Source organism: Protopterus annectens, chromosome 3.part1, assembly GCF_019279795.1.
Source record: "Protopterus annectens isolate FY-2018-M chromosome 3.part1, PAN1.0, whole genome shotgun sequence".
Taxonomy (NCBI): domain Eukaryota; kingdom Metazoa; phylum Chordata; order Ceratodontiformes; family Protopteridae; genus Protopterus; species Protopterus annectens.
This window is the reverse complement of record NC_056732.1, coordinates 324190808-324212507: the sequence shown is the minus strand read 5'-3', so window position 1 is coordinate 324212507 and position 21700 is coordinate 324190808. Positions and strand designations below refer to the sequence as shown.

Below are 21700 nucleotides of genomic sequence, written 5' to 3'. Positions count from 1 at the left end.
ACTGACAGAACCCACACTGTAAAAGTAGCCGACTCCAAATCCAGCTCCAAACAAGTGACAATTGGAGTACCTCAGGGTTCAGTCCTGGGACTGGTCTTGTTTGGCATCTACTTCTCTGAAGTACAGGCCAACACTAAGGGACTCCGGCTAACAAAGTTCGCAGATGACTGCAAACTAGGAGCCATTACTGAATCTCCAAATTATGTGGACATTCTACAAAAGGGCCTTATAGAAACAGATGCTTGGTGCCAGAGCCATGGGCTCAAGCTCAATACCAAGAAATGTACAGGTATTCCCTCTGAGAAAAAACACGTACTCGTCAATTACCACACAGGTGGCAGTACACTAAACACCAAAAGTGTGATAAGAGACTTAGGGACACAGGTGGACAGTGGTCTCACCTTCGATAATCATATCGCCACAACAGTCAGGAAATCCTTCTAAGTGGCACACCTCATCACTAAGGGCTTTTCATCCAGAAAAAAAGGAGGTCATTGTCCCACTGTACTCATCCCTCATTAGACCCATTATAGAATACAACGCCCTGTTTGGTATGTACCTCTCAAGACATCTGCAACAACTGGAAAGGCCGCAGAAATACCTCACTAAAAGAATCACAGGCCTAAAGCAGATGCCCTATGCTGACCACCTTAAAGAACTCCAGCTATACTCTGTCGCATATCATCTACTCCGAGGTGATCTCTGCTTAACATACAAGGCCATGTCAAACCCAGAGCTGTTGGACATGCTACACTTAAAGAAATCCCAATCCCTCAGAGCCACACACTCCAGGGTTCTAAACCTTGTCATCACAATGAACAAAACATGCTGGAGGGATAGGTTCCTGACCCAGAGACTTCCCAGACTCTGGAATAGACTGCCCATACATGTCAAGCAGAGCGCCTCTTTGGCTTTCTTCAAAAGGAACCTTGATAACTGGACGAGAGATAGGAAATTCATCACATCAGTCACCCTGCTAGACAGGGGTCAAGGGAAGTAAATACTGTGGGAAGAAATAGCCAGGGAATTGTTATGGCTAGGCTTGTATAGGCCCTAGGGCCGATAGCTTAGTACCAACCTATGAACCTATGAGGAGATTTTTTTGAATCTATCGAGGAGGGTCTCATTGCAGATCAACTAATATGGGAAGAATCCATTTGTAATATTTACCATCAGATGCCCAACTTGATGGGTCCTACAAACAGGTAAAATCCCCAGCAAAAACTACACTAGGGAGGAAGAAGATGGAGTGTACTGACTTCAGTAAGCACATGCATATACACAAGAACAATAGGTAGGGTAAGATTTACCATTGACTTTATCATGGACCCATGTGTTTTGAAGAGGTACACTTGGGAGATACAGCTTATGTTCAAGTTGCAGGCCTTTGTTCTAGAGCTTACCTGGAGATTACGAAGACACAATCAATGCAAAAAAATGCTACAACAGCAATATAAACAAGTTAAGAATACCCAAATCACTGCTTAAAATGTCTGCATAACTCCAAGGTATAGCTAAGAAAATACTACAGAAATGCTTTTTATTTGTACAAATTACACAAAACTCCAAATTAAGTGCTTTCATCTTTATAACCAAAGACAGTAAAAGACTCTGGAGATAAAATATCAGTTTTTAAAGTAAGTCATGTGACTTAGTCACCTGTTTATTCAGTGTTTACCACCTTTTTTTATTTTAATCTACATTTAAAATTAATAGACCCATTGACAGCTAGCTTAACACATGCATTCAAATTTAATCGCCAGTTGTATTCATTTATGTCGAGGACATTTTCAGCATTACCTCGTCAACATCTACATTTAATTAATAAAATACATAAAACTAAAACTGCTTAAATATCACAAGCTGAGCAAATTGTTTGAAAAAGGCATTATTACTGTTGTTGTTTAATCATGTTCATGCATACCTTCTCACTGCGCTTCCTTAATGTCCACCCTTCATACATTGCCACACACCCTGGACAGTTGTAAACCACTCCTCTGGGCACACAACTAAAATGATCAGGAGAATCACTGTTTTTTAATAAAGCTACATTGTAGGGAAAACACATGGAATTTTTTTTTTCCTTATTTTTGTTTGACAAGTGGTCTTCCTTTTTGTTCCCATTGAACAGTTTCTTATGATTTTGACATCTACTGTTAATAAAGACAGGTTTACCATCTAACATTTCATTGCTCTTTTAAATCCTCTAATTGCTTTTTTTATAACTGTCTTAACTGAAGGGGTATCCATTGTAAAGGGGAAAAAACATAGGTCCTGTTGATCATTTTATTCCCTTTAATCTTTTCCAGTATTACTACTATTCTCATAAATCCGTGCTTTTTATTTATCAACTCCTTTTTCTTTACATCTTCAACCACTCTTGTTGATTACAGCTTCAGGACAGTGACACTCCATAAATCATGAAAGTTCATTTAGTGACCTCATCTTCATACAGGTGCTCTAGTACTGTAAACTCACTTGCCCACACCTTTTCACATTTAACAGCATTTTTCTATAGATTCTGAGGATGCATACTGCTATAACATAAACTATTGCTACCCACATTCTTCTTCTTACGCAATTTATTTAATAATTTCTTTTGTGTTTGAGTACTATGTCAACTTATTCTAATCATATATAAATGAAGACATCAAGTACTTTGAATGCTGATTTAAAATAACACCAGTTATTCCAGAGCAAACTGACAATTGTGCTAAATTTAAAAAAATCAAAGATTAAGCAGACATGCAGTTTAATATTCACATAGTGATATGAAGAATAAATATACTATTTTTCCTAATCAACCAGAAAAATAAAATTATAGCTGAGGCCATGGTTGTCCCCATTGCTACTCCTGTTAGTTGCTTAAAAGTCTTTTATTAATAACAAAAATAATTATTTAAAATCAAATCCAGACCCTCCAATAACAATATAACGTCAGAATTTGTAAAATTCTCACTTATTCCAGGGAAAATGATTACTGAATTAACAGTACTTGATTCAGAATTGCTCTGTATAACGATATATATTAACACTAAAATACCCAGTTCTTCAACCTCTGCCTGTTTAATTTTCCCAGTAAAATCAAAAGTGTCTCTGATGAAAAATGGAACAGTAGGAACAAGGCTCTTTAACATGTGTTCAATAAAAAAACTGCTAACTACTCTAATTAGAGAAGTTTTACAGATACCTTCAAATAAAACATTTCAGAAGTTATCCATGAAGAAAATTAAGAAGTTACGTCTTACCATAACGTTCCATCTGTGTTATCGATCTTCACTTATCCTCGACTTGTGGGTTCGGTTCTGTATCTCGGAACCGACTTTGCTGTTATTCCAGCTTGTGCCTTCCAAAACACTCAAGCTAAGGTCTTACCCATAATGCTCGTCACAGAATTACCTCAGATCGAGTTTGCATAAAATAGCGACAGACTGGAAGTAACAGATCAGAGACCATATCTGTATTTCTACAAGGAAGGAACCAATCTTAGGGGAAATATCCATTTCACCAAGAAATCAAAGGGCAGGGGGAAGGAGGCCAGGGATGTCAAGGATAAGTGAAGATCGACAACACAGATGTTATGGTAAGACATAACTTCTTTATCTGATGTTGTCAATCTTCACTTAATCCTTGACTTGTGGGACAGAGTCTCCAGCTACCTAAATCCAGGGAGGTCTCATGGAAGAATATTCCTGAGCACCATCGAGTCAAAAGACACTCGTCCCCTAGAACCAGATACAGCCTGTAATTTGTAATAAAGGTATGAGGGGAAGCCTAGGTAGCCACTGCACAAATATCATCAATAGAAGCTCTGGAATGAAAGACTGCGGAAGTGGCTACTGCCCTAGTTGAATGTGCTTTGACAGGTCCTGGTAGTTGCACTTTCTTTTTTTGTTATAAATGAAAGTTATACAGTCTTTAAGCCATTTTGATAAAGTAATCTTAGAAACAGATTTTCCCACAGCAGCAGAAGAAAAGGAAGCAAACAACTGGCCCAATTTTCTGATTTCCTTTGTCCTGTGAAGGTAAAAATGCAATTGCCTATGTACATCTAATAAATGAAGATAATATTCACCCTTGTTAGAGAATTTGAAGTAGAAAACTGGGAGATGAATAGTCTGATTGACACTAGTTTCTGACACTATCTTAGGCAGAAAGGAAGGATTTGTTCTTAAGGAAACCCTGTCATTGTGAAAAATAAAGTATGGGGATTTGCAAGATAAGGCCTGTAGCTCAGGAATCCTTCTTGTGGAAGTAATCACCATCAGCAATAACGTTTTCTAAGATAAAACTTCAAATCACAAGTAGCAGCAAGTTTCAAAGGGTGAACTAATTACTGACTGAAGTATGAGATTCAAGTCCCAGGGTGCATACGGTTCTTTGTATGGAGGTCTGAGCATCAAGGTTCCTTTTAGAAAGGTTTTGCATAGTTTGTGGGACATTAACATTGTGTCAATCAAAACCATTATGAAAATTTTAAATTGCAGCTAGATGCACTCGTATAGTCGAGCCTGATGCTCCTGCTTCAAAAAGCAATGTTAAGAACTCCAGGACCTTATCGATTGGTGCTGAAAAGGGATCTAGATTCATCTTTAAAGCCCATTCTGAAAAAATGTTGCCACTTACTGGAGTACAACTTTCTAGTCAAAGGTTTGTGGGAGGCTAGTACAATTCTTTGAACTGGGGAAGTAAGAGGCAAATGCAAAGTAGCTGCTGCACTTGTTGTTATGGGGGGATGCAAAGAGATCGCAGCAGGGCTGGCCCCAGAGGCAGAATATCTTTTCCTCCACAAACGGATTGAGAGAGCACTCATAAGGCATTAGGATGGTCCTGGTCAATTTGTCTGCAATCACACTGGAGCTCCCCGGAATACGCTTTACAACTAGAAAGCAGTCAGATGAAATCGCCCATTGCCATACTCTGAGTGCTTCTCGACAAAGAGAGTAAGACCTGGTTCCCCCTTGCTGGTTGATATACCAGACTATTGCCATGTTGTCTGTTTGAATTGCAATTGTTTTCATGGGGAGGGTATCTTGGAATGCCTGCAATGCTAAGAGCACTGACCTCATCTCTAGAACACTGATGTGCAAATTGGCTTCTAGCTGGGACCAAGTGCCTTGGACTGTCTTTCCCAGATAATGCCCCCCTTCACCCTATCTGGGATGCATCCGTGGTCATTATGGCTTGGGGCTGAAGAGGAACAAAGGGTCCACCTGACAAAATTTAGTTGAAGTGAAGCCACCAACTCAGGTCTCTCTTGCACAAGTTAGTGATTAATACTGGATGGGACATTGGCTGATTCAGTATTGATGATTGGGACACCAAGAGCCACTGAAGAATCCGCATGTGGAATCTGGCCAGGGGAACTAGAATAATGGAAGCTGACATTGATCCTAGCATTTGTAGCAACAGCCTTGCAATCATCTTTTTGCTGCAAATAATCTGACTGACTTGCGATCTGATTCTGTGAAGTCTTTCCGGGGGAAGAGAAGTGATACCTGTACTCATGTTTAACATGGCTACTACCTATGAATTCCAATTGTTGAGTTGGCTCTAGATGGGATTGTTCATAGTTTATAGTGATTCCTAACAAGGAACACGTTTGAAGAACATAGTCTCTTGCCTTTAAAAGTAGATGCCTGGTTGGAGCAGTCAAGAGCCAGTCATCTAAATATGGAAACACACGGAATCCTTGCAGTCTGAAGTGAGCTGCTACCATTGCCATGCATTTGGTGAACACCCTGGGGACTATGGTGAGGCCAAAGGGCAGGGCCCTGAACTGGTAATGACTGGCTTCCAGCTGGAAGTGCAGGAATCTTCTGCATTGCTTGTCCATCTTGAAGATCTATTGCACAGACTGAACCGTGACCATCCGGAATTTGGTTTGTTGAACCGATTTGTTCAGCTGGCTGAAATCCAGAATTGGTCTCCAGTCACCTGTCTTTTTTGGCACTAAAAAGAATCTTGAGTAGACTCCGGATCCTATCTGGTCTGGTGGGACTGCTTGGAAGACTCTTTTGTCGAGCAGTTTTTGAACTTCTAAGACCGCTGCATCCCTGTGACTGGGTGGGATATCTGGGATTCTCTTCAATTGTTTTGGCTTGTCCAAGAAAGGGATATGGTAACCTCTGGTGGTGATCTTTTGCACCCAGTTGTCCATTGTTATCTTGAGCCAGGCAGGTAGGTGCAGGGATAATTGTCCCCCGACTGTATCCAGGGATGGCAATCGGGCCTCCTTTCAGGAGCACTGATAAGAGTCACCAAGGAAAGAGTCCCTGGAACCCTGATTTTGCGGGCCACCTCTGTCTCGAGTATGGCATCTTCCATTGTGACGTCCCCCTCTGCCCCAGGGGAAGTCATTGCTGTGTGAGTCTGAGAAAGGCCCTTGGGACTTTTTGAACCATACCTTCCCACATCTCTGGTTCCTGGAGTAAGATGGTTGAGGAGTGGAAAAATGTATGCCTATGGCAGAAAGGGTCTTTCCATCCTTGTCACATCTAGCCACGGTATCTTTAATTTTAGGGGCAAAAAGGGATGTTCCGTCAAATGGAGCACTGATGAAAGAAGACTTAAATGGCTCTGCAAATTCACATAAGTGCATCCAGGCATGTCCCTAATAGCTATGCCTGATCCTGCTGCCGTCGTAGTCCCTTCGGCAGTGTGCACAATGAGCCTCATGGATGAATTACAAACAGAATCAAGGGTTGCTAGCTGAGAAGTTACCTTTTCTCTAACCATTTCAGCTACTGCTCCTATCAGAGTATCCAAAAGTTCTTTTATCAGATGTCATTGAAGTCTCATGAAATGTGCCATGTAATTCAAGGACCTTAGTGCAAAGGTCAATGAAGCATATACAAGCTTCTCAAATCTATCCAATGCCCTAGACTCCTTATTAGAAGGCTGAATAGTAGGACTTTCATTGGCAAGTTCCTTTTTGGTGGCTGCCACTACCACCATGGCATCAATAGGTATGCCTTTTGCCTAATGCTGCTGCTCTTGGGGAACTGACAAAAAATGGTTTGGTCTCTTCAGGATTGACTTGATAGATTCAGGTATCTTCCAAGCCTGCTGAACAATCAACTTAATCAGATCATCAGCAGGTGTAGAGATCCATGAGGAAGAGGGTCAGGCATGGAAAGCCTCTAGGTATACCGATTCCTCCGAGGAAGGCTGAAAGGAAGTCCAGCTACCCCTCTGTTTCAGGATCTCAAGAATGTCTCCAAAGGAGACTTCTTCTGGGGATGACCTTGGGGAACCTTCCCTTTCATCAAAATCAGTATCTTCAGTAAAGGACTCTTCAGGGGAGTCTAAGTACTTCTTCTTGCACCTTCTCTTCAAGAGTATCTCTTCAGTGGGATGGGCCGGAGAGGTATCTGAAGAGGAGATTATAGGTTCATAGGTTCATAGGTTGGTACTAGGCTACCAGCCCTAGGGCCTATACAAGCCTAGCCATAACAATTCCCTGGCTATTTCTTCCCACACTATTTACCTCCCTGGACCCCTGTCTAGCAGGGCGACTGACGTGATCTCTGGGGTGAATTTCCTTTCTCCCATCCAATCGTCTAGGTTCTTTTTGAAGAGGGCCAAAGAGGCACTCTGCTTGACATGTATGGGCAATCTATTCCAGAGTCTGGGGAGTCTCTGGGTCAGGAACCTATCCCTCCAGCATGTTTTGTTTATTGTGATGACAAGGTTTAGATCCCTGGAGCATGTGGCTCTGAGGGATTGGGATTTCTTTAAGTGTAGCATGTCCAGCAGCTCTGGGTTTGACATGGCCTTTATGTTAAGCAGAGATCGCCTCTGAGTAGATGATATGCAACAGTGTATAGGTGGAGTTTTTTAAGGCGGTCAGCATAGGGCATCTGCTTTAGGCCTGTGATTCTTTTAATGAGGTATTTCTGCGGCCTTTCCAGTTGTTGCAGATGTCTTGAGAGGTACATACCAAACGGGGCGTTGTATTCTATAATGGGTCTAATGAGGGATGAGTACAGTGGGACAATGACCTCCTTTTTTCTGGATGAAAAGCCCTTAGTGATGAGGTGTGCCACTTAGAAGGATTTCCTGACTGTTGTGGCGATGTGGTTATCAAAGGTGAGACCACTGTCCACCTGTGTCCCTTGAGTAGCATGAAGTTGGCTTTGGAGAAGTTTTTTTACAGAGGTTTTCTTACTGGGGGGTGGGGGTGGGATGTGGATGTTAAGGGTGATTAGCTTATGGTCAGACCTGACTAAAGAGGGGGTGACCATAGGTGTGGAGCATCGATGTCCCATGTTGGTAATGACCAGGTCTAGGATATTGGAGCCCCTGGTGGGACTATGGATTAATTGATCCAGAGCATTGGAATTTATGAATTCCAAGAACCGCTGAGCAAAGGTGTTGGTACATGAGTAGTTTTCACAGTTAATGGCAGGGTAGTTAAAATCACCCAGTATTAGGGTGTTTGGTTCTATCTTAATATTTTTCAGTATGTTTAGAAAATTGTAGTGAGAATCTTGGAGTATGGTGGGGGATCTGTAACAAGCTACAATTTGGATTGCAGTCTTACCTAGTGTTAGTTGCACCTGGAGAATTTCAGACGCATTGTGTTGGGAAACTAGCCTGGTGGTGTGAATATCCTTGGTGAATATTGACACTCCTCCACCTTTAGTGTTTCGGTCCTGGTTTGGTGGCCGAAAAGTGTGGTAAGAGTTGTAGCCTGGTATTGCAGGGGTGCTCTCTGGAGCCTTGAACCAGGTCTCAGTTACTGCACAGATATCGATGTTCTCCATTTTTAAGAGTGCCTCAAGAGAGTGCATTTTGAGGTTTAGACTTCTAGCATTGAGTAGCATTACCTTCAGATTTTGCATGCTTGTACCTGTTACGGTGGTGGTTTTGTCCTTTGAACTTTGCCTAAAAAGGCACTATAGGGGTGGCAAGAGCCTTAGCCAGTAACCTGAATCCCAGGGGTGACAGGTGCAGACCATCTCTGGCAAAGCACTGTGGTCTGTCAATCATGTCGTCCCAGGCAGACAGATACTGGATCCCCTTTGAATGACACCAGAAGCTTAGCCAATTGTTGAAGTCAATAATTTTGTCCTTATATTGTGGTATAATTCTGGGCGAAGGCAGGATGCTACTCGGGGCTAGGGTCATACCTGCCTGGGCCACATGATCCGAGAGCTCTTCCATGTCTCTTTTCATGTAGTCCAGGGAGGTATGTCTGAAGTCATTCACTCCAACATGGACAATGACAGAGTCATATTTGTACTTGTTGTGGAGTGACTTCAGTGCATGCGTTATATGGCAGATCCTGGCACCCGACAGGCAGCTGACTGTAATTTTCTCCTTGTTCAACCTGGTGAGAGGGACATCAGTGTGCCGGACTATAGAGTCACCTATGACTAAAGTGTTAGGTACATTGTCTTGCCTTAGGGGCTGTTGCTGGGTGGCACACTGGTGTTGTGAACTAGATGACCGCAATGGTTGGTTCCTGAGGCTTCAGCACCCACTGTCCCAGGGTAGAGGCTGAAGGAAGCTCTGGTGATGAAGCACCTTTGAGATGGTGTGAAAGTGCTCATCAAAAGTAGTTTTAATAAGAGCTTTTAAGATAAGCTTATTTTTTTCTCTCAATAAGGGCCCGGTGACTGAAGCCATGACATATGGCACAGTCTTCTTGAAGGTCCACCAGGCCAAAACAATACACACATAGGAAGTTTCTATCAGAATTAGGTAGCTTGCATTTGCACTTCTGGCATCTTTTCACACACACACACACACACACACACACACACACACACACACACACACACACACACACACACACACAAGCAAGGAAGGTGGACATTAGATTTCTAGGTTTTGACAGTCGTACCAACAATAGTAAAAAAGTTTACCTTCCGGTAAAGAAGGAAAGGAAGAAAGGAAGCAAGAAAGAGAGGTACCAATGATGGTGCGAAGAATTACCTTAATGGTAAGGGAGGAGAAAAAAAAACAGAGATGTTAAGGATAAGAGAAACACTAATCGTGTTACAGAATGATAGCAAGAAAGAGGAGCTGGGTAATACAAATGAGGAAAGAAATCACAAATGAGTTGAAAAAAGAGATATTTTACTTACTACCAAAAATAAATAGCTTGCTCAAGAGCTGTTTAGTCAAATGCATCTGGTACTGAAAAGTGGCAAATGAGATTTGAGCTAATTCTGCAAGGAGCATTTTGAGTAACAGCTTAGCTCAAAAGTTTTGGAAGGCACAAGCTGGACTATCACCCAAGTCGGTTCCGAGATATTTAATCGAACTCACACATCAAGGATTAAATGAAGATTTACAACATCAGATACAATTTGTAAGCAATTTATTTAAATATAGAACAATGATGTAAGTGAAATAAAATAAAGGAGAGACACTGTGACGTCCCTCCTCTGGGACAGTGATAAAGGAGCCTCAATCTTCACCACTGACACCGGTGGGGAACGTTCACTGAGAAAAAAGTAGACACACACAATATTTTCAGATGCAGCTCTCTGCGCCAAGTACAACTTCCCTTAAGAGCACACAGGGAATTTGACACACACCAGTCCTGGGGTTGGGCTTTCTCTCCAGGCCCCAGATAAGACTTGCCACTGACACAGCTATAGAGTTGAGTCCTTAGCATGGTGTTCCAAGCCAAGTCCTCCACCAACCCCTCTGTGAAATCAGTGCTCTCAGTGTCCCTGTTCAAAGTAGCTGACACACACACTCTCTTTGAGATTTGATTTTCACACACTCACACCCACACACACACACACACACACACACACACACACACACACACACACACACACACACACACACACACACCCCAAGGAAAGGCTGACACAGCTTACCCGCTTTGCTACCTCCACCCAGACTATAAGGTAGATACACTGCCACCAAAACACCCAATGCTAGCTACTCTAAGGCTCTTACCAGAGTACCCAATTACTCTCAGTAAAATTAATATTTATACAAATGGCAGTATTTGACCAAACAGCAAGGCTTTCAAGAATGTGGAGCCACAATGCCACTAAATAAATGCAAGTGCTCTCAAAGGTTAAATATTTTTTAAAGGACCAGCCACAGTAAAAGGTATAGCTATTTTTAATAAGTAATAAAAAAGAAAACATGAAAATACTGATTATCTATTCATAGTAAACACCAGAGTTTCAATTCACAGGAAATATAAAAAACACAGATGGAAAGACTCAGACATAGAAAAACAATATTTAGCTAATCTCACTGTATGTTCTGACTGAAGAATTACTGCTCCATAGTTACGTACTAAAGCAAGGCAAGATGAAGTTAGGTGAGTGTCTCTTGTCAGGTCTAATAACAAAGTGTATCTTTTATATCTCCCACTAGTATTCAAATACAATTTCAGTGCTGGATACAGAATGACATCACATCTGGTCACTTGACTCTGTGGTTCCCACACTACCCCCTCACTAGCAACTGAGCCAGGATATGGCAAAGATGTTTCACAATACACACACAGAAGTTTGATAAGGCTTAATACAGCATCTGTAAGCTATAAAACAATTCCAACACTTCCATCCATCCTGCAGAAAGACTTTTCACAGACATTGCATCTCTGGCGGCATTCAGACCTGTGAGATAAAATCTTTATGGCCTAAACCAAGTCATTTAATTTCAGGCTATTTTTCTTAAGGTTTTCTGGGCTGAGCTTGACCCCTTCTCTTCCAGTATTCTCTGTTAAAGAATATACATTTAATCAGTTACAACAATACAGTCTAACATACTTGCATATTTCTTTTCTGCCCAGCAGGACCCACTGTTGATACATTTTAACACGAGCAATGTTACAAATACATTTTTAACACAAGCATCTGTACAAATCAGTTTGATATTCAAATTGCATATAGTTCTTTAAAAAAGTCTAGCTACTGTGCTGGCATATGTTGCACATGCACTGTCATACTCCCTCTGGCATAGCTGGCACTACCTCACATTATCACAGACATCTTTTTTGTGCATTTGAGTGATTACACTGAGAAGATGTTAGCTATGACATCGAATGAGGAAAATATACAAGTGTCCTTATTTACACTAAGAAAAGCAATGACTATACTGACAGCATTTTTACAGAATGGTTGTAAGATGGTTTTATTACAGACGAGATCTTGAGGTTTTTTTTTTTAAAGCTAGAGTAAGTGTGATTTTTGGAATACTGAAGAGACATACAACTGAGTGGGCAATCCACCATTAAGACCCAATGTAGGCTTGAGTGTGCCTGAATTCAGGCCATTGATAGTAGAATGAAATATATTCATTGGTTCCTTTACAATGAAATTGCATATGACACAAGTGTTTAGCATCTTTGACTATTCATTTTTTATGTTTTTTTTTTAATTTCCAAATGTGATTGCAATTTTAACAGCTATAAGATAATAACTCACTATAACACTCATCAATTTAAAGGAATTTAAATCTTTAACAATAACAGTATTAGAACCATCATCAACCCCCTTTTTTCCATTTTCTACATGGGGTTAGCGCATCATGCTAACTGTCACCATCTCTCTCGATTCAACACGATTCAATTCCATACTTCTGCCTTCTTCGACACTCATGCCAGACTGTCACAGATCTTCTCTCACACAATCCATCTACCTCTTTGTTGGACATCCTTGTTTCCTCTTACCTTCTTCCTGTCTGTTCCAAATCTACTTCACCAGATTACTTTGATTCACATGTGCCCAAAACACAGTAATCTGTTCTATTTTATTTTTTCTGCAATTGGAGCTCCGTTGGCTTCTGCTCTTATACCCTAATTTCTTCGTCTATCCCATAGTGTGTATCCTACAACCCGTCTCAGGCACTTCATTTCCATCACCTCTAGCTTCCTCATTTGCTCTGCCTTTACTGCCCAGGTATCTGTACCATACAGTATTACCAGTTGTACCACTGTTTTGTACACCTTACTTCGCAGCTTCTTTGCCATTCTTCTATCATACACTAGCTTTGACCTGTTCATTCAGACCTCCCTTCTCCTCAACCACCTGTCCCAGACACTTGAAGCTGTTAACCTTTTCTACTGTCTTCCCTTCTATCTCAATTCTCAGCTTCTTCTGATTTTCCCAATTTGCTGCTGTTCCCACTTTCTAATCTGTACTCAGTTTCATCCTATGTGCATACAAGTTTTCCATTCCATTACCCTATTCTTTGCTGAAGTTCTTAATCAAAGTCTTCCTGTAATGCTACATTGTCTGTATACAGCAAAAAGTGTTGATCTGTCCCATCCGACCTATTTGCTAATGTAATCAATCACCAGTATGAACAGCAATGGACTCAGAACTGAACCCTGATGTACACCCACTCCCACTGGGAACCCCTCTGTGAGAATGAACACTAATCATACTTGAGTCATTCTGTCCTTCTACGTAGCCTGCATTCATTCTACCAATGTTTCTGGGACTCTAAACCACCACAGGACTGCCCAAATCAGCTTTCTTGGGGCCTTGTCATATGCTTTCTCCAAGTCTGGGAATGATCAATTGGACTCTTTCCTCATCTCTAGCTTCTTCTCAACTATTTGTCTCACTGCAAACATTGGGTCAATTGTGCTGCATCCTGATCTGAATCCATACTGCATATCTCCCATCTTGCTTTCTACTACTCTGCGTATCCATTCATCAATCACCCTCTCCGTGACTTTCATGCAATGTGACATATGTTTGAATGAATATGGAAAATAATTTAATTCTATAGAATATGGGACATCATTATTTCCTGTTTTAAAATTTAGAAAGGATGTATGCACATGTGTATATATACACATATATTTATATGCATTTTAGGTTTGAGTTCTTTTTTTATTTTTGTGTATATATGTGCATGGGAAAAGGGATATTGCATCAGAATTATTTTCTATATAATGTGTAAGGTCGTTTGATTTAATAATTAAAATTTGATGTTTATGAAATTATGTAATTCTATAGAATATGGGCCATTACTATTTCCCGCTCTGAAATTTAGAAAGGATGTATGCATATGTGTACACATACACACATATATTTATATGTAATTCAGATATGAATTTTCCTTTATTTTTGTGTGTATATATGCGCATTGGAAAATGAATTTTGCATCAGAACCATTTTATATTTTCTTATACATAATATGTAAGGTTGCTTGATTTAGTAATTAGAATTTGATGTTTATGAAATTATATTTGATATATATATATATCACTATTTAATAGAATGAATTTTTTTATGTAAGGTTGCCTTATGTGATAAATTAGAAGTTGATGCTTTTGAAATGACAGCCTGTGTATGTATGTATATATATATATATATATATATATATATATATATATATATATATATATATATATATATATATATATATATGTTTTCACATGAAAAATAATGAAGTGTGATTTGCATTATATATGATGGATACATGTCCCTTTTAAGAAATATTTAGAACGTATTTAAAAATGATGATTTTGTCTAACTGGCTGGCTAATTAATTAATTGGAACATTGATAGATTAACTGAAGTAATTATGATTGTGCTGCATGTATTTAAGGACGAGAGTGTTGTTTAGAAGTGTTCCATTAGAAGGCAAGAAGCCGAGGTACCCGAACGTTTTGTATGAATAAAAGACTTGTCCTTGGAGTGGTGTTCCTGTTCCTGTTTTTGATGGTGGCATCTTATGTTTATTGAGAATTTCTTCGTGAAGGTGTTTTTTCTAGATGTTTGATACCTCTGCATTGCCCACAGTTGTGGATGTCCCCTTTGTTCTTGTATATTGGCATGAGTATGCTTATTCCGAAGTAATCTGGGATATACCTTTATCTCCAAACTGCTATGAGCACCCTCAGAAGCCATTTCTCCCGTGTCTCACACAACACCTTCATCATATCTTCTGTGACCTCATCTGAGCCTGCTGCTTTCCCTGACTTCAGTTTCCTTAGTGCTGTTCTTACTTTGGCTATGGTGGGCTCCTATTCTTCTCTCATCATAGGCTGCATCTGAGGCAGTATAGCTTTGGTGGGGTTCTGCTTCCATCTACCTTAGATGTCATGTAGACTGGTGAGCAGCTTGTTGCTAGTACCCCTTATGAAGGGTGTCTGACTAACTTCTTTATATTTCTGTCTTTCTGTCTTTGTCTTGCAACCTGACATAGTTTCTTTGTGTCACCTACGGAGTCACTTTCCAGAAGCTGGTAGATTTTCTCTGATAACCTGTTCTTTGCTATTACAATTCCTTTCTTAGCCTCCTGGTTAGCCAATCAGTATTTCTTTCTAGCCTGGTCTGTCTTTTCTCTCACCCACTTTTTTTCTGCACTCCTTCTTTCATTAGATGACTTCTTGAACTTCTGCATTCCACCACCAGCTTTCTTTATATACCTTATTTCCATACCTGGCTTAGCCACATATCTGTTCTGTAGTCCTCAACGTGCTGTTTTGAGGCACTGCCATTCGTCAGCTCCACCTATTATTTCCTCTTCTTGGGGTGCTACAGCCCTGAGTAATTCCTTGAACTGTTGTGATTTCTCTGCTCTCAACTTTCAGATCTGAAGCCTGGTCTTTGTTGACCTTAAAGTCTTCGCTGACCACTGCTTGCAACTGATTGTGGCAACCAGTGGTTTATGCTGTGGGCTGACTGTTTCACTGGGGATGACTTTGCAGTCACTGATTCTACCCCAGTGCCCCTTCTTTACTAGGAGAAAGTCTATCTGAGTTTCATGATGGTCACTCTTGTATGTGATCTTGTGACTGTCTCTCTTTCTGAACCAGATGTTGGCTACTATCAAGCCATTTGCCAGACAGTATTAAACTTACTACAAACAACTAAGTTATATTGTTAGTGAAAATAGTTCAGATAACAGAAAAAAAATTTAATCCCAAAAAATAAACATCTTCCCAAAAATGAAAAAAAAAAAACAGAAAATGTTCTTTGTTTAATTTAGCAGGGCTTTCCAAAGCAATACATATGTCATCGAAATAAAACTCCAATAATGCTTTCTCGGGATTATTCACCACTGTCTTCTAAACACACTGCTGGGGCTTCTAGTCTTGTCTAGTTTTATACAGGCTAGTCTTTTTTTCTGTTTGTTCTAGTTATGTATTGCTTCTACATCTGATTGAAACACTCACTGAAATGAGTTCCTTTTAGACAGAAAAGTTCTAACCAAGTACATCTGACTTTTAACCATGGCAGCCATTTAGCCAGGTTGTTTTTCCAAGTTTTACTGGCTAAATTTCTTCACACTCTATCTGCCACCTCATTCATATGTTTATTATAGTCTTAATGTACTCTTCCATAGTGCTGCTACTGCCTTTTTTGCAAAAGGCATAAACAGTAACAATAATCTTGGTTTTGTTAAGATTTAAGATGGTTAAGATTGTTACTTAGGATGAGAACAGAGTTCAGACAATGCATTCTGTAACTTGCAAATTGAAACTGGCCATGACCAGACATGATCAAAGCAGTGCGTTCCCATGCTCCTTTTTTATTTTGTTCTCATCTCCAGCAATATAGAGTTAGGTAAGGGAACATAGGCTGCAGTCTTGCAGAAGTATAAAAGTACTTCTGCAGACACTTCCAGAAAAAATTAAATTCTTTGGCCTCACCAGCATAATTAATTAGGTAGCATATATGGAATCATATTTCCTTATTCAACAACCTGTTCCAAGCCTTCCTCATCCTTACTATCATTTCTGTCTTCAGCTCTTTCATATACTTACATGCCCTGCTACCAACTGTTGGAGTTTATTTGCATCTACCCAGGCATTAAACACGAATGAAACTAACACAGGCTGAGACTCAGATCCTCCGTCTAGTATCTTCAGTTCCTGTGTTGTAATTAAACCATTCTATTTAAGCTCAAAAGCACCCTTAAACCTATCCTTTACAGAATTCCATTGCATTCCTAGTTTGGTCTGCTCAGAATATTTTGGGGGAGGGGGGCAGTTCTTTTACAGTCCCCCCCCAAACATTATATCTCACAAATATGGAGGTTTGACCCCTTTTTACCAAATTAAAAAGAAAAGGAAACCCCTGCCATTTCCCCTATTCATAGATATGTCAACTCCCCTTTATCCTTCACCAGCAGTATCTCGTACCCTGCTATGTAAAATCAGTTATCACATTCCTTACTGAACTCAAAAATATATTAGCAGATCCAGTTGAAAATATCTGAGAGACACATATTCTTTTACAGATGTTTTGTAAGTTTCATTAATGCATTCTGAAGTTTTAGGGAAGCACTGTGCACCTAAATATGTATTCTATAAATAATTCCCCTTCAAAATTCAGTACAGTGAAAACTATACTTTATACAGGACTGTCTGACTGCCATCAAATACTTAATGGCTATCGCATCTATTAGCACAGAGCTGCTGGATGAAATGTAAGTATCAAAAGTCAGGTACTTCACACATTATTTTAAGGCAAATGGAAAATTTTACAGAGCTCAATTATTCCTTTTTTTTTACTTCTTTTTAAAGACAAATCAGCTAGTTAAGATGAAATGGCAACTGATAAAATAGCACAAATGAATGCAGACGTCTGCAGTGAATCACTGCTGAGTGCCTGAGGCTGCTGCCCCACAAAATTTAACTCAAGAGTTCCCCTCTGATGTCTTAATAGTGTAAGACACTGGCTAGACTGGAATGTTGTTCACAGAGAGAGAGAGACATTGCAAAGGGAAAAATCAAAATGCATCCTTCAGCATTTGTTGGTATCATTAGGGTGTTCAGCTGTATTCGTTCTTTCTTCTGTACAATGACTTTTACATGATGCACAGTGCTTTAATAAAAGCATTTTATGTGTTGATAGATACAAAAAGTAAACAATGTTTTATCTGCTATTGAGTCAGCAAGTAGTTACTTAAAGAAAAAGGCTAGCTGTGTACACTTTATGAAAATTATTTGCGTCCAAGTATAAATTAAAAGAGCACGTCCGACATGACATTGGGGGTGCATCTATTACAGAGCTAAACATTTATTTACAGTTACATCTGCCCCACATTTAAACAGGAATTCTCACTGAACAATTTTATAATCTTTTTTTTCTCATTACTCACTTTCTTTATAAAGTGTGGAATTAGCTTGGAGTCTGGAAGCTGGTCACACGATAAACACCACTCAATGTCAAGGCTGTACATTTCACTCTTGTCATCAGTGTTCTCAGATCTGTAAACAGAAATGTGGGGAATGTCAGACCTTTTCCATTATTTCATTTAGTTTTCAAAACTTGAATCAATATTTTTAAACTTGTACAGTCTAGAAAAGCTGGATTCTCAATTAACGTACAACGTTCGATGTGCACAGGATATGTAACGCTATGAGTAACTGATGCACTCTATCATTTTCTAATTTTAATAAAATACTCACGTGTAGAGGCTAACATACTGGATTTACACAAGCAATAATGCCCCACAGGGTGTGTGTTAATGAGTAATTAATACCTGCCCATGCGACGTCAGGCCTCTACAACCCTGGAAGGGCTTTAATTACACATTAACACATACCTTAAAGAGTATTATTGCTCTTAGAGAATGTGCTCACTGTAAAATTGTTGTTTTACTTACTTATTTTTATTACTATATTTTTTTTAAATATATTTTTGATGTAAAACAGTTCCTCCGCCTAATGTTTCAAACTTGCTGTAGTATATGTTAATGGTGTTGGAGGAAGCATTTTACATTCAAAGTATAACATTTAAAAAAAAATAACAAGGTATTTATTTTTTGGTTCCTTACTCCTAAATCATTTGATTTGATGGCAGTCATTGGAGATTGAAGTTACTAAATAATGACATACATTTGAGTTTCAGTCTTTTATTTCCTTCAGTAAATTCATGCTAACACAAATCCTTTCCTTAAGCAATTTTGTAATTTTATAATAGCAGTAATTAAAATCTGTTTCTATTTCAGAGCCTTTGTTCCCCCTTTATTTTAGGCTTTATCCAGATTTCTTTAGCTGAAAGGTCCAGAGGTATGCAAACATCTTTACTGCTGTTGCTGCCAGTAGTCATCTCACTCACTTGCTCTGTCTCTCAAACACACACCTCTGCTTCAGAAAATGCATGCTAACAGAGACCGTGTTATTCTAGCAACTTTCTAAGTTTATAAGAGCAATATTTAAAAGTTCCTATTTACGGTTCTTTGTTCCCCATTACTTGTGTCTCTGTCCAAATTTCTTGTGCTAAGAGGTTGAGAGGTAAGGAAATCTTTTAACTGATGCTGCCAGGGGAAAGCTCAATCACTTTCTCACTCTCTCTCTCTCTCCCACTGACACACACACACACACACACACACACACACACACACACACACACACACACACACACACACACAAACACACACTCTCTTCTGCTTTTGTGCACGCATTCACTCTCACATGCAGATAGCAACATAAACACACATATACGCACACATTTTCCTGTTTCATTTATTTTTTTTTTATACTCACTAAACAGGAAAAGTGCTGATTATCGAGTGTAAAATAATAGCTCATTCAATCTCTCTCTTTTACTCTCATACACACATACAATCTCACACACAGATATAAACACATTCACACTCACACACTTTTTTTTAAATTTTTTTTACTTTTTATTTTACACTCACTAAACAGCCAAAGCGGCCATTAGTTTTTTTTCTCTCCAAGCTCCATGGCAGCTTAATATGGTGCCGTGAATCGGCAGACTTGTTTTTCAGTGGGCATTACTTTTACATTAATACCCTACTGGAGAACATTTGTTCTCCAAACAGGGCGCTGATGTACAGTTCGTCAATTCTCTAATGTTTATTACATCATACTCCAGGTAAACACACAGTAGGTCATTAGAACTATTTAGCCATCCAGCTCACTTCCACTGACATCTTTGACATAATCAAATCTTACTGTGGGCACTGGAACACACAAATGTATCTGATTTTCTTTTCACATGCAGTATTCCCCAAAAAGTTCCAACATGATAGCAACACAAGCTCTTAATGGTGACATTTGCCATTTAGCTGCTGCACAGGTAGCATAGTGACAGAGGGGAAACTGATACTTATGTCATAACAGACAGTCATCAATGTGTGAGTCTTAAGGAGCCTGTGGTACTGAGAGATAGATGAAGTCAGGTCATCAGACAAACTCATCTCATCTCAGAAACACCTGGTTCTGCCACGGCAACAAAGTCAATGTGATGCCTCCGCTGCTCACTACATTGAAAAGTGGGCAGATAGTCCCTGCAGTTTCAACACTATGGGAGCTAACTATGACACTATAGTATCAAATTTACCAACCATCTGAACCTCAGCTCCTTCGAGCCCAGTGAATAACCATCTGACCAATACATACCAAGTGATGCAGACTATCACCGAGATACAAAGACTGGGCTGGGCTAGACAGATTTTATATCTCACAGGAACATGTGCATTTAATTGAAGGTCTTGAAATGCACCCAATAACTATTTCAGATCATGCACCAATAATAACTAAAATAAAAACGCGAGGTAATGAAATAAAAATGAGACACTGACGCTTTCCCACCTACCGGTTGAAAAGAGAGGAATTTAAGGAATGGGTTGTGGAATTAATTCAGGAGCTACTAGAGAAGACAGATTTGTCTACTGAAAACATAGCTAAGGCATGGGATAAAACTAAAGTAGAGTTTAAAACTAGGCTGGAAATAAAAGAAAGGCAGATATGGTTAAACAGTAACAAAAATTATTTAGAGGGAATGACAAATGTTAAAGTATTGCAAAATAGGGGAAATCTCTCAGAACAAAAAAGGAGCAACTGCAGAATGCTAAACAGAAAATAAGGGATTACCTCGATAATATACATGAGTTTAGAAATATTGCTGTTAAGCAACTGTTTTTTGATAATAATTTTAGAGCACAAAAACTTCTAGCACAATAACTCAGCTAATAAAAAGTGGAAAGGGCAGTCACCAAGCTTAGGGTGCCTATAACAAGGAAGATAACTAAAGACACTGTAGAATTATTAGAAATATTTCGGAACTTTTATGAAAATTTGCATAAAGCAGAGAAATATGGAAATCAAGAAAAGGTACAAATGGAAATGTTTATGGAAGAATTAAATATGCCAAAGTTAGAGGTAGATGAGGCTCAATTACCAACAATTAGGATAGGAAGGGATGAGATAAAAATGTATAACCAATTTACAGGAAAGTCTTCAGGAACAGTTGGTATTCCTGTGGAAGTTTGGAAGTTAGGAGGAAAAAACTGATAAAGATCTAGAAGGTTTTGTTTAACAGTATTTTAAGAGGAGGAGAAGTTCCAGGATCCTGGAAGAAGGCGGTGGTAACGGTAATACCTAAAGAGGGTAAAAATCCATCGGATCCAGCTTCATACAGGCCCATTTGAACACTAAACCATGATTATAAAGTGTTTATGTCTATAATGGCTAAAAGAATGGCAAAAGTGATACCAAAATTGATATATATGGATCAGTGTGGTTTTCTGGTGGGGAGGCAAACATCTGACAATATTAACAGAACACTGATGATCCAGTGGGAAGCAGAATGTAAGAAAGTACCGCTTTTATTGGTGGGCCTTGATGCAGAGAAAGCAGTTGACAGAGTAGATTGGGACTTCATGAGCAGGGCAATGGAAGCATTTACTTTCCCTGATACGGTGGTGGTGCTGCAGTAGCATTGTCGCCTCACAGTAAGACGTTGTCCTGTTCGAGCGTCTTCTGTGTGGAGACATG

At 39.5% G+C, this 21700-nt stretch overlaps 1 protein-coding gene across 3 annotated transcripts in view; it reads right to left on the bottom strand.

Annotated features, from left to right (window-relative positions):
* RFTN1 (raftlin, lipid raft linker 1) overlaps nt 1–21700 on the bottom strand; it is a 2439049-nt gene that overhangs the window by 1130304 nt on the left and 1287045 nt on the right. For all 3 annotated transcript variants that reach the window (XM_044066769.1, XM_044066767.1, XM_044066768.1), the window contains exon 4: nt 18052–18160. In XM_044066769.1, coding sequence (XP_043922704.1) covers nt 18052–18160 — 109 coding nt within the window. The remainder of the gene's footprint in view (nt 1–18051; nt 18161–21700) is intronic.